At 38.7% G+C, this 13,602-nt stretch overlaps 1 protein-coding gene across 1 annotated transcript in view; it reads left to right on the top strand.

Annotated features, from left to right (window-relative positions):
• Positions 1-8,399, top strand: part of LOC132382446 (lamin-L(III)-like) — a 90,605-nt gene extending 82,206 nt beyond the window's left edge. Inside the window, exon 11 of the mRNA XM_059952649.1 lies at positions 7,015-8,399. Within this exon, the coding sequence (XP_059808632.1) occupies positions 7,015-7,056 (42 nt within the window). The 3' untranslated portion in view covers positions 7,057-8,399. The remainder of the gene's footprint in view (positions 1-7,014) is intronic.
• The last annotated feature ends 5,203 nt before the right edge of the window (positions 8,400-13,602 follow it).

Below are 13,602 nucleotides of genomic sequence, written 5' to 3' on the forward strand. Positions count from 1 at the left end.
CTTATACTCAATGCATTTAGATACAACACATGGAGTACTGTATTTGCTACCCCTTTTGATTCTGCCTCTGTAACACACTGATACTCGGCCTGCTGTCTGCAATTATGTCCTATCATTTGTCTGCCCTTCCTGACAGTCTGACTGCATGCTTTCTTTACTCTTTTACCATCTGTCGTATCCTGAGTTCCTTCACTCCGGTTCCCATCTCCCTGCCAAATTAGTTTAAACCCTCCACAACTGCTCTAACAAACCTGTCTGCAAGAATATTGGTTCCCTCCCCCCCCAGGTTCAACTGCAACCCACCCCTTTTTGTAGTCATACCTCCCCAAGAAGAGTGAAACAAGAACCTGAAGCCCTGCCCCCTGCATTAGCTCCTCAGCCACACATTTACCTGCCAAATCATCTTGTTTCTACCCTCATTGGTGCATGGCACAAGTAGCAATCCAGAAATGAATACACTGGAGGTTCTGCGTTGCAACTTTCTGCGTGACTCTCTAAATTCTCTCTCCAGGACCTCTTTGCTCTTCCTTCCAATGTCACTGGTGCCAATATATGTACCATTGTGGCTCATTCTAAAACTGAAGTCTTCATCCACAATAAAGGGAACTGTGTTGGTATGGATGAAGAGTTGGTGGTGGGTGATGGGGAAGATGTATTGAATTGCATGGCAGTCCATAGCCAATGGCAAGCATTTAAAAGAAATAATGCATGGTGGCAAAGCAAAATTCTACAAATTAATTGAAGGTGATGTTAAAAGAAAGGAGGAAGCTTACAGAATTGCCTAAAATTATTGTAATTCTGAGTAACAGGACGATTTCAGAATTCAGCAAAGAACCCAGAATTTGACCTAATCAGAGGTCCAGGTAGAATATGAGAGTTGAGTAGCAAGTAGCTTAAAAATGAACTGTTAGAACTTGTATAGCAATATAAAAAGGACAGTACTAGTGAGAGCAAATGTGGGCTCTTCACAGAAGAATCAGGAAATGGCAAATAAATTAAATGGTAATCTTACTACAAAAAAAAGCACTGCCATAAATAGTTATCCATCTAGAAGATGCAGGTTAAGAGACTGAAGGAAATGAGTAGTAATTGAAAAATGATACTGCAGATGTTAGTGGGGTTGAAAGCCAACATATCCCAGAGTTGAGATTGTGGATGCGTGGGTTGTTCCAAAATTCTCTAAATTTTGGAATTGTGTCTGTGGTTTGGAGGTTAGCAAATGTCACCCCATTACTTATGAAAGGAAGGAGAGGGGAATATTCTGAGAACCACAGTTCTGTTCAGCTATTGTCATTAGTGGGGAGAATGTTGGAATATATAATAAAGGCTGTCATAACAGTATATAGGGATAACAGGATTGAGCGAAGCCAGCATCGATTTATTTGTCTAATCCATTGAACTTCTTTAAAGGCCTTACTGCTGGGATAGATTCAAGGAAACTGGTGCTACTCAGAAAGCTTAGTTAATGAGCTTAGAACAGAGTGGGGTATTAGGAATAGTATGCAAACACATTGAGAATTAGTTGTGTACAGAAATCTAGAGATGGAAATAAATATGTTCTTCTCAGGTGTGTATTGCAGGCATTTGAGATTGTTATTGTCATTAGTTTGATGATTCATAAACTAGATCAACGTTTCCCAATTGTTTTTGGGTTACTGTCCCCTTGGCTCCCAGACCTTACCCCTAGCACCTCTGGCCATTACAGAAAAGCTGTAAAGAGTTTTGATCACAATGCACAGTGGGGGGAAAAAGGAAGACTGTAAGTTCAAAGCAGTGACAAATTTTGGTTAATTTGGACATAATGGGACCAGTACACTTTGGCCCAATTAAGTGGCTACCCTAATCAGCTAAAGTTTCATGGAAATGGGAAGGTATATTAAAAAAAGACAAACTGCTGTTTATCTAAATAACAAATTATAATACAGAACAAATTAGAACACCACTACAGTACTATAAAACAGTGTATTAGTTGCTAATAGTAATCCAGGGAGGAATTCATCCAGGGTATGCAGCCACGTTCTTTGATTGTAAATGAACAGAATCAGTGTGGATGCCTAGTGCAGATAACGAACTCCCTTCGGACAGTGCTGTTGACATTTGCATCCTCCAAATCTTCACTTTCATTGTAGAGTTCAAGATGATTGTCAATACCTTCAAATTCATCATAGTGCCTAAATTGTTGATGTAGTTAAATCATTACATTTTCACTCATGGCCATTTCTGGCATCTCCGAGCCTGAACACTTGAAACTGCAGTGAGCAAAGCAATTCTGAATTGTCTACTGCTTATTCCTCGCCAGCAATCAGTGACAAAAATCATTGCTACTTGAACACAAACACATGCAGCTGATGCTGTATGCACAACGTAGTGTAATGGACACACAAATGCACATGACTGACACTAGTTAGAAACTGTTTTGCAACAGTCTTTTGTCCCAATTAAGCCACATAGTGTCCCAAATAAATGAAGGGCATCCTGGCTATTTTCTTGATTAGTTTTTGTTCTTTAAGTGTAATCACAAATAAATGGCTGCCTGATTACTCAATGGCCCTGTTAACTGGACCCCACTGTAATTACAAAAATATTCAAATCTATTTAAAACTACAAATAGCATTTTCTTTAATTACAGTAAAAATAATTTTCATCAACAATTTTTAGAGCTTACATCTGAAGACCAACTATTCACTACTTAATTACTTTTTCACCTTTCAATGTGGTGGATGGGCTTGGGGCAGAAATATCAGCTTCTCAACATCAAGCTGAATGGAATTCAAGAGTCTCAGATCTCCATGTTCAATAATTTGCAGACTATTTTATTGCTTTGAAAGAAGTTGGGTGACTGTGCTCCATTAATTATGATGGAATGGCAATAAAGAACATTTTGTCCTTTTTCCGTAGTGAAGAATAGAATTCAAAGACTTCTTTCTGCAACCAGCTGTCTTGATATGATTATTTGAAGCACTGCTTCAGCTCAAATTCAGTTTGTAGTGAGATCAGTTCTTCCTCCATCCTTCCTGTTAATTCTTCACTATCTAATCTAGAATTTGTATTGAAAGTAGATCCTGAAATCTCTCTGACATGTCTTTATGCAGCTCACCAGGTGGGCGCAGTGTATTTGAAGATCATCTGGCATTCTCTCTTTCTCCTCCAACTCAGAAAGGCTCAAAAATTGGAAAATGTTGGCCAAAGTTGTACGTGAATAGGGTTAACTTGGACAGAAATGTGGAGACAATTAATTTGACTTTGATAAAATTCACATCATTTCCTTATATTTGAAGACTGATTTCATTAAACCTTGCGAACAATTCTGACAAATAAGCAATGTCATGCCTAGTATTCAGTTGATTACTGAATAAAACATTTGAGTCTTCTAAGAATTTTATCACCATTTTAAAAGGTCTCTCAGAAAGTTTCCTTTAGAGAGCTATCTGACTTCTTTGTGCAATAGCAAGCGATCAAATTGTTCATCATCCTCAATACAACGCTCTCAAAATAGTCAAGAATTGAGAGCATGGGACTTGATTTTATTTACCACTATGATAACAGTATTTAATTGTGCAGCAGATCTCTTAGGATTTTTATGACAAAATGTTGCCTGTGAATTACAAGGAAATAGTAAATACATACAACTTTTTTTTCCAAGAAAGTAATAACCCCGCAGTGGTGTTCTGTCATTGATGGTACCCCATCTGTTTTACAAGCAAGAATTTTGGTGACCACAATGGCCTTCTCTTTGAAAAATCACTCGACAGCCCGAAATATTGACCTCCCCTTCATATCTTTTTCTAATCCCCTTGCAAATAACAACTCCTGAACAATACCTTCATCTTTTATGAAGTGAACATAACCAAGGAGCAAAGATTCATTGTCTGGCAAAGTTACTCGTACAACTGCAGAGCAAATTCCATTGTCCTAAGTATGTTGCACAATTTGTTTTCCACATTTTCAGAAATTTCATCTAGTCTTCTTTGAGTAGGGTTGTGGCTAGCAGAATTGCTTTAATAATTCGGTTTGGTGACTTATGCAAAATCATACTCATAACCTCCCTTACTGCTGGCAAATTCACTTCTCTAATTGAATAGGACATTGCAGATTTAGCAATAAGCAATGAAATATTGTATAAAACCTGCAAACTATCACTATTTTATTATGAAGTGCTGGCAAACATGCTTTGAAGTGTTTTCTGTTTCTGAGGATTTTCAAGAAGTGATTGAAATAAGCCAAGTTCTTGTTTACTTTATCAGAGTGTGTTCTCTTCAAATGTTCAAGGAACCTGAATAGTTTCATTGCCTCAATTGGAAAAACTTTTTCACACAACAGACATATCGACTGCTGCTGGTATAAATCCAAATTTCAGATACTCCACACCATATGCTCTATCTTTTAGTTTGGTCTGCTTCTACCATGTTTGTTATGGATTAATGACCACAGTCAGTCATCTATTGTGGTTAGATTTAAACAAGTGCTGTGATCAAAAATGGGGGCAAATTATAATGGCATCCTGGCTCAGGCAAAACCTGACTCTCGACCTGAAGGTACATTAAGTTGGGCAGATATTTTGGTTTACCTATGGATTAGAGAAATGTGCCCAAGACCAATTGAAAGGGCAGATTCTGAATTTTACCCCATTGAATGCTACACCTTAGTTAACAGGATTTGCATCACTGCATGATTAGAGTATGGGAATTGTACTAGCTTACGCTGTGCTAGTACAACAATGTGTGATTGGGCCTGGAAATAACATGATCTCTTCAGACCGGATTTCTCATGATATGCCTGATACAGAAGTGTCACATTGCGTTTCAACAAGAATAATGTGCTTTGAGCAAAATCTAAGAGAATGGTGAGTTAGCAAGAGACAAGGTGATTCAGTGATCATTGTAATCGATTATGAGGCACTGAGGATCAATAGCTAAAATAGGTCATTTGTTTCTTAAATTAAGCCTGTAATCCCTCAGACACTCCCCTTGTTACTGAGTGCCCCCCTACCCCTTTTTCAATTCCATAGAAACTCCCACTGCCCTCTGGGGGCATTACCACCCACATGGTACCAAATATCACATTTCTATGTTTGCTGACAATTCCAGGGTAGGACTGTGTATGATGTAAAGCTGCTTCAGGATGAGAGACACACTGAGTTAGATTGGAAAATGACAGATAAAAAAATTTGAGGCCATCCACTTTCAGGCACAGTACACAGAAGTAAAGTAGTGTTTAGGGAATTAGAGAATTGGGTGGTGTTGCTGTTCAAAGAAGGGAATTGGGTGTCCTTGTAGACAGGTCACTGGAAATCAGCATTGTAGGTCCATCGAGGGATAAGAAGGCAAATACTTATACTTGTATTTGAATATAGGAGTGAGGATACATTATTGCACTTATATAGAGCTTTGATAAGGAGACGAAGATTGTGCACAATATCCCAGATGTATTCTTATCTAAGAAAGGATACACAAATAAAATTCAGTGAATGACGGCTCCATTTTCTGAAATTTAGAAGAATGATAATAGATCCTATTGAAAGTTAAGATTACAGTGCTTGACTGGGTGGATGTTTCCCTAGCTGAGACATCTGGAGCTACAGGTTATACGTTTAGAGTAAGAGGTTATACGTTTAAATGTCAGATGAGGGGGAATTTTTTTTTCACTCAAAAAATAGTGAATCTTTCTAATCCTTGGTGTGGAGCACAACTGCTGATAGAGATTGAATGAGTTCTGGACATAAAGCACATTCAGCCTAGATGGTACAGCAAAATAGCACAGAGGTAGCACTTCTACCATATTCTCATTGCATGCCGAAACAGGCTTGAAGGTCAACTCTGCCAGTTTCTAATGTCATTATAATGAGCTCCATAAAAATAGATGCTTTCGCTGATTCAGTCACAGGTTGTTCAATAAATTGAACATTCAAGACAGTAATTAGTCCATAGTTGCTGTTGCAAAAATATTCTGTCCTTGTATATTTGTCCCATCATTAGCTCCCATAGAAATTTACCTTGAAACCATGTCTCCTGGTATCATTTTCCTAATGTGACTCAGAAGATGTGAAAAGAGAAATATTTAATATCTTCTTGAGCTGTAAATGTACTTGAAATTCCATATATCTACCTAGTTGCAATTTTTGTTATTAAGTTATTTAAGCAAATTGCTGACCAGCTTGCATGTGGCAAGTTGTTAAGTGATTTTTGCAGTTACTTTTACTGTATAAATGGCAATAAATAGTATTAGACTGAAGGAAAATAGATCAAAATCGTTTTTGTATGTTAATTTAGATAAAAATGCTTCTCTAAATTATAATGGAGTAATCTTAATCTGGCGAAATCACAGTCTGCATTAATTAAAGTATGGTGCTTACTCAGTAGAAAGGGCTTGTGATTGAAAATAAATTTGTGGTAAATTCCTCTAAGGTAAGTAACTTTAAGGTTTCATGAATCTGACAGATTACTAATTTTAGTTTGATCACAAATCAACATTACAGTTCCAACAGAGTATATATAAAAATATGTAATTTTAAACAGATAAAAGGCAATTCAAAGTGCATTTGTCATGTACGGAATGAGGAATCTGAGTTTAATGTGGGTAGGGATAATAGTGATACTTTTTAAAGTTAAATAAAATTAACAGATAAAATTTGATTTTATCATGCTTATTGGGTCCTGTGTAAAATGATCCATGCTCACAGATTTCACCTGTATGAGACCCACATCTTTTCAGCTCTTGTCAGGGAAAGAGTCAATGTGGAGTTATGGGTACTTTACATACTTCCACCAGGGGGCACCAAAGTGATTTCCACAACCTTCTGCCCTCACATCAGTGGTACTGGAATTAATGGACACCCTAGTTCCATTGTAGCTGAGATCAGCTGACTCAAAGCAGTCCAGCTGTTGAACCTAGTATTTATTGGTCTGCAGTATTGCCTGTTAGGTAACATTATTACCAGCTGAAGACTGAACAAGTTTTTAACCTTCACTGAATCTGGCACGTATACTGAATGAAAACTCTCCATTTCGTTTCCAGAGCCATGCTGGGAATGATAATCCAGGGTGTGCTGTGATGTAATGTCAGAGAGGAATCCTTCAGAAGATGAATATAATTGTGGTACATCTTTTTTAATGATTATTGAATGTATCATGTACTTGGAATATCCAAGTACATGTTTCCAAAGGAATGTATTTGATTTCAACTGCTTGTTAGGAGTGGTTATTGAAGAGAAATAATCTTGTCATCAAATAGATTCTGTTGATTCAGTGCCATGCAAATATAAATGTGCATTTTTTTTTTACATGTTTTTGAAACTGTAGCGACTCATTAACTGAATTGACAGCTATGGTAAAATGAATTTGTACCTTTAAAATTCTACTTAATTTACACTTCTGTGTGTTAGTTTTGAAGAGCACTAATTTATTATAGAAATTAAGGGCAGTGGGTGTGGATACTTTGATTTGAAACATCATAATCCAGTGTTGATTTAATTACAATACTAGCTTGGGAAAGAGCCAGCCCCACAACTCCAATCTAAATTGTTTCTGCTTGATGTAACCTGTCACTCTTTTCACTTTAGTAACTAGAGAAATGAATCTTTCCGAGCAAATGCCCCTTCCAAAGATTTTTTTTTAATGAGCTCCCATTGCTGAGAAGATTTTTATTGAAATACTGCTGAGCTTTCTCTACTTGATTCATTTAGGCATCTGTGCAAGTGAAAATGATACACATGCCTAATAAAATGTTGATTTCTTTAACAGAAATATGATAAACTCTGGAGAAATTATGGAAATTCTTAACATTTAATAGAAGTGGCCTTTAAATGTGTTTTGTCTCAATTTCATTTTTGTTTGTGACATTTAGAAATTGCATAAGTGTGTGTCACTCACTCTTCTGTTAAATTATTTATCTACTGATATAAAAAAATCATTACGATAAAAAATTCAGTAATGCTTGCCTTTTTTCAGATGTCAATGCTAGGCTTTACTACCTGGTGTGTAGAGCTAACGAGAACTGATGGCAGTGTCAGGTGACGTTGCCTACTTTTAATGAATTCTATTGAAGTCAGTGTCAGAGGCAGAATACAATTCGATGAGCCCTCCGCTTAGCGTGTTTAGAGTTATTGATGAGGATGAATATGTGAATGTATGTGTTTCGTTTTCATCCAGTTCTCAGTTTGTCTGTTTTCTCAGAGATTTTCTCTTTTTTTGTTCTTTGCCCCTTGCCTTCCAGTGCCAAAAAATGATAACCTTAGCTTATAAATTCATTTCACTGCTGTTCTGATTTAAAATTTTTATTATTTTGTTTCTATAAATAAATCACATCAATTGCATTTTTATGGTGTATTCAACACCTGACTGCTATTTATGAGCAAATGCTGACTTGAAATTTAAAATTATTAATAAATATCTATGCAATGATCTTTTTGTTATCATGTGTACACGCATTGTGTTAGATTATATACACATATAGATCAAATTTATTGGACATAAATACACATCAACTTAACTACATTGCTGATTATTAACACTCTGAGGGGTCTGCTTGTTTCTTGCCAAAATTCTGCATGTCCGTTTTGAGATTGTAATCCAAACTCAAACTGATTTAGAGATTTAACCTACATCTTGTCATGACAACATAATCCCAAATTTCTCATGGATATTGACTCCATAGAGATAATTTAAAGCAGGTGACAAGATCTTGTAATAAAAATATTTGATAAATCTGCTGCATATGTGAAAGGAATTTGTATGTTCTTCCCTGTGACCGAGTAGGTTTCCTTTGGGTGCTCCAGTTTCCTCTAACACTCCAAAGATGTACTGGTTGGTATATAAATTGGTCATTGTAAGGCTCGGCTTAAATTAGGGGTTGTGGGGCAGCACAAATTTAAGGATGGGATGGGCCAATTCTGCACTGAATCTCAGTAAATCTCGAGGCTTACGTTTCACAGAAATTTATTGGGATCTTGGGAACTTGTGACTGTAGACCAGAGGTGTCAGTAACAAAGGCAGCAGTGGAATAATGGGAAAAAAATTAGGGAGGGAGTTTTATGAGGAAATTAATGTCAGTGCATTGGCTGAGTTGCCTGTCATGGTGACTTGCACATCAGCACCAATTAATTTTCTTCCATTGTTGTACCTGGGTTCTTGTTTGAAGATTCAATTGTCCTATCTAATTGCATTAGATTTACAGTGTGCAGTGGTTTTAAGGTTAGATTAGGATTCTTCATAGCTCACCTTGCATCTTTTTTCCCCAATCATTTTGTTTTTGCAAATGTTTGATTCTGCACAGCCACAGAATCACAGAACACAGCCTCCATTCGGCATTCCTGCAAGGAGATCCTTGGAATGAACCAAAATAAAAAACACAGTACTTCCTGACAAACCTCATCCATCAGTATAACCATATAACAATTACAGCACGGAAACAGGCCATTTCAGCCCTTCTAGTCCGTGCCGACACTTACACTCACCTAGTCCCACTGGCCCGCACTCAGCCCATAATCCTCCATTCCTTTCCTGTCCATATACCTATCCAATTTTACTTTAAATGACAATACTGAACCTGCCTCTACCACTTTTACTGGAAGCTCATTCCACACAGCTACCACTCGTTGTGTAAAGAAATTCCCCCTTGTGTTACCCTTAAACTTTTTCCCCCTAACTCTCAAGTCATGTCCTCTTGTTTGAATCTCCCCTACTCTCAATGGAAAAAGCCTATCCACGTCAACTCGATCGATCCCCCTCGTTATTTTAAATACCTCTATCAAGTCCCCACTCAACCTTCTATGCTCCAAAGGATAAAGACCTAACTTGTTCAGCCTTTCCCTGTAACTTAGGTGCTGAAACCCAGGTAACATCCTAGTAAATCTCCTCTGTACTCTCTCTATTCTGTTGACATCTTTCCTATAATTCGGTGACCAGAACTGTACACAATACTCCAAATTTGGCCTTGCCAATGCCTTGTACAATTTTAACATTACATCCCAACTCCTATACTCAATGCTCTGATTTATAAAGGCCAGCATACCAAAAGCTTTCTTCACCACCCTATCCACATGAGATTCCACCTTCAGGGAAGTATGCACCATTATTCATAGATCACTCTGTTCTACTGCATTTTTGAATGCCCTAACATTTACCATGTATGTCCTATTTGGATTATTCCTACCAAAGATGGAGGTGTATGGCCTAGTTGAGTTTATGAAACTGTCAGTTGCATAGTATTAATGTAAATTCACTCAAAACAAAAAAATGTTGTTTATGGAGCAAAGGAAACAGAAACTATCAAATTTTCCAAAAAAAACAGTCCACCACCACAGAAAACTGCATTGCTGCTACTCAGAAATTATGGGCTCAAATTTGGTTCCTCATGATATTGTGGCTGGTTGATGGTAGAATTACACAAACATCTTGACTCTGACAGGTTATATCATTAATACTGTCAATATCATCAATAAAATCAATATTCAATACCACAAAGTAGAAGAGTGCTACTGCTGTCATTGCCAAAAATAACTTAAGCAACAGGTCCTGGAACACGTGCACTCATATGACTCAAACAGATTTATGTTTTGTTGGTGCCCGAGCGGAACAGCATGGCCTCTGTCACCCGTAGGGTTCTGAACTCTGTGCAGAAAACTGCTATGTTTCTACAAAATCGGCATATCGGTTACAGAAATTGACCATTTGGTAAATTGTTTGTATTTGAATTCCTTACTTGCAGGATCAATCATCATTCACAAGAGAGATTCAAAAGTCAATAGGAGCTACAAGCTGACACATTGAATTTAGTAAAGCCATTGTCCCTTACTTACTGGGAGTATTTCACATTTTTCTGTATTCCTATCTCGTCTGTCTCTGGCACCCCTTATTGTGTAAAGGGACACTATGTTTTAGACAATAGACAATAGGTGCAGAAGTAGACCATTCGGCCCTTCGAGCCTGCACCGCCATTTTGAGATCATAGCTGATCATTTACTATCAATACCCGGTTCCTGCCTTGTCCCCACATCCCTTGATTCCCCTATCCATAAGATACCTATCTAGCTCCTTCCTGAAAGCATCCAGAGAATTGGCCTCCACTACCTTCCAAGGCAGTGCATTCCAGACCCCCACAACTCTCTGGGAGAAGAAGTTTTTCCTTAACTCTGTCCTAAATGACCTACCCCTTATTCTCAAACCATGCCCTCTGGTACTGGACTCTCCCAGCATCTGGAACATATTTCCTGCCTCTATCTTGTCCAATCCCTTAATAATCTTATATGTTTCAATCAGATCCCCTCTCAATCTCCTTAATTCCAGTGTGTACAAGCCCAGTCTCTCTAACCTCTCTGCGTAAGACAGTCCAGACATCCCAGGAATTAACCTCGTGAATCTACGCTGCACTTCCTCTACAGCCAGGATGTCCTTCCTTAACCCTGGAGACCAAAACTGTACACAATACTCCAGGTGTGGTCTCACCAGGGCTCTGTACAAATGCAAGAGGAAAACCTTTCTGAAAAGTCTCACGACAGAGACCTCATTCTTCTGGCTTGAGTACACAGTGCTGCTGTCAACCCAGTCTATCTCCTCTGAGTAAGCAGATGTGTGTCCAGCAGTCTCACTTCAAAGGTCCTGTGTGACTGCAGCTTTTCTGGGCAATGCTTGCCTGGACATTTTCTTTAACCCTTGCCTTACCACAACTTCCACACTGCTGCCCTGCTTACATAAGAATACTTCTTCTCTCGCTCCGGTGGGATGCAAAGCTTCAGAAACACCTCTTTCCTGACCAGCAAAATGTGACAACATACAAGGCAGGGGAATGACACTTTAGCCTAACCTTAGACCTATCATACTGGTCGCAGTTATAGAGAACCATGGAAGTATAGTGTTGTCCTGTCCAATCACCCATCTGTATTATCTTATACACCATGCTACTCAAATTGCCAATAGATTAAATTATTACCTCACAGTACTCAGTATTAAGACTGTGCTTTACAGTCTCCAATGCTCGGCATATTCTAAGAGATGTTATCAACACAGTACTGCTTCTTTAAAATCCTTACCAAGTTTGAGCATTAACTAGTAGTTGATGTGTCTTTGCTGAAGCTCTTTAGATCCCAAGTAGCACAACACGATCATTTCATGGGGAGTACTGGCAATGTCCGACTTGTGTATGTGAGTGTCTTCTTGAATATTGTTCAGTAACGTGCATGTGTTTCACCTGAGACTCTGACACCCAGAAAAAATAGGAAGGATCGAACTTGCCTCGTGCTCAGCAATTCCTGGCTGGGAGCAGCATTCACTTGGTGCTGAACTGATTGTACAAATGAGACAGCTTCCCTCTTTATCTATTAGTCATCCCCTTTGAGCAAGTGATAATCCACCACCACGTTCTTTGGCTAACCTATCAGATTGTACAAGTCACCCATATCTGTCCAAGTGTCACAGCTCCATGTATGCTTGCAAAATCGACAGAAGCATCTGAGAAAATGTGTGTCTGATGACATCTTAACTTTGAATGCGATGCATGGGACTGGTACCCATCGCAAGTATTTCTAATTTTATGGGTGACTAAGTTCAGCAAGTCTTTCATCCACCTTGACCCGTGCGTCTTACGCATTGAGTTCAAAGCCCCAGGGTAACAGAATTTTCAAGTTATTTCCCGAAGTTTATGCCTTACTTTGCAATCCCAAATAAAGCCACAGTTAATCCAATAACGCCCGTGAGGACTTTACCTTTTGCACGACAAAAGGTAGTGGATTCAGCCCAGTACAACACAGGTAAAGCCCTCGCAAACATTGAGTGCATTTATATGTAACACTGTCATAAGAAAGCAGCACCCATCATCAGAGATCCCCACCCCACAGGTCATGCTATTTTCTCACTGCCACCATCAGGTAGGTTCAAGAGCCTCAGGACTTGCACCAACCACCAGATTCAAGAACAGTTACTACCTGTCAACTGTTGGTCTCTTGAACAAGAAGGGATAAATCTCCTGGACCTGATGGAATGCACCTTTGGGATCTGAAGGAAGCAACTGGAAGAGCTTACAGAGGCATTAACGATGACCTTTCAAGAATCGATAGATTCCGGCATTGTAGCGGATGACTGGAAAACTCCAATTGTTATTCTGCTATTTAAGAAGGTTGGGAGGCAGCAGAAAGGGAAACTATAGACCTGTTAGCCTGACATCAGTGGTTGAGAAGTTGTTGGAATGGATTGTTAGAAATGAGGTTACGGAGTACCTGGAGGCACATAAGATAGGCAAAAGCCAGCATGGTTTCCTGAAAGGAAAATCCTGCCTGACAAACATACTGCAATTTTCTGAGGAAATTACAAGCAGAGTAGACAAAGGCGATGCAGTAGATGTGGTGTACTTGGATTTTCAGAAGGCCTTTGACAAGGTACTGCACATGTGGCTGCTTTGCAAGGTAAGAGCCCATGGAATTACAGGGAAGTTATTAACATGGGTGGAGCATTGGCTCATTGGCAGGAAACAGTGGGAATAAAGGGATCCTATTTTGGCTGGCTGCTGGTTACCAGTGGAGTTCCACAGGAGTCAGAGATGGGACCACTGCTTTTTACAATCTATGTCAATGATTTGGACTATGAGATAAATGGATTTGTGGCTAAATTTGCT

The sequence above is a fragment of the Hypanus sabinus genome, chromosome 28 (genome assembly GCF_030144855.1).
Source record: "Hypanus sabinus isolate sHypSab1 chromosome 28, sHypSab1.hap1, whole genome shotgun sequence".
NCBI lineage: Eukaryota > Metazoa > Chordata > Chondrichthyes > Myliobatiformes > Dasyatidae > Hypanus > Hypanus sabinus.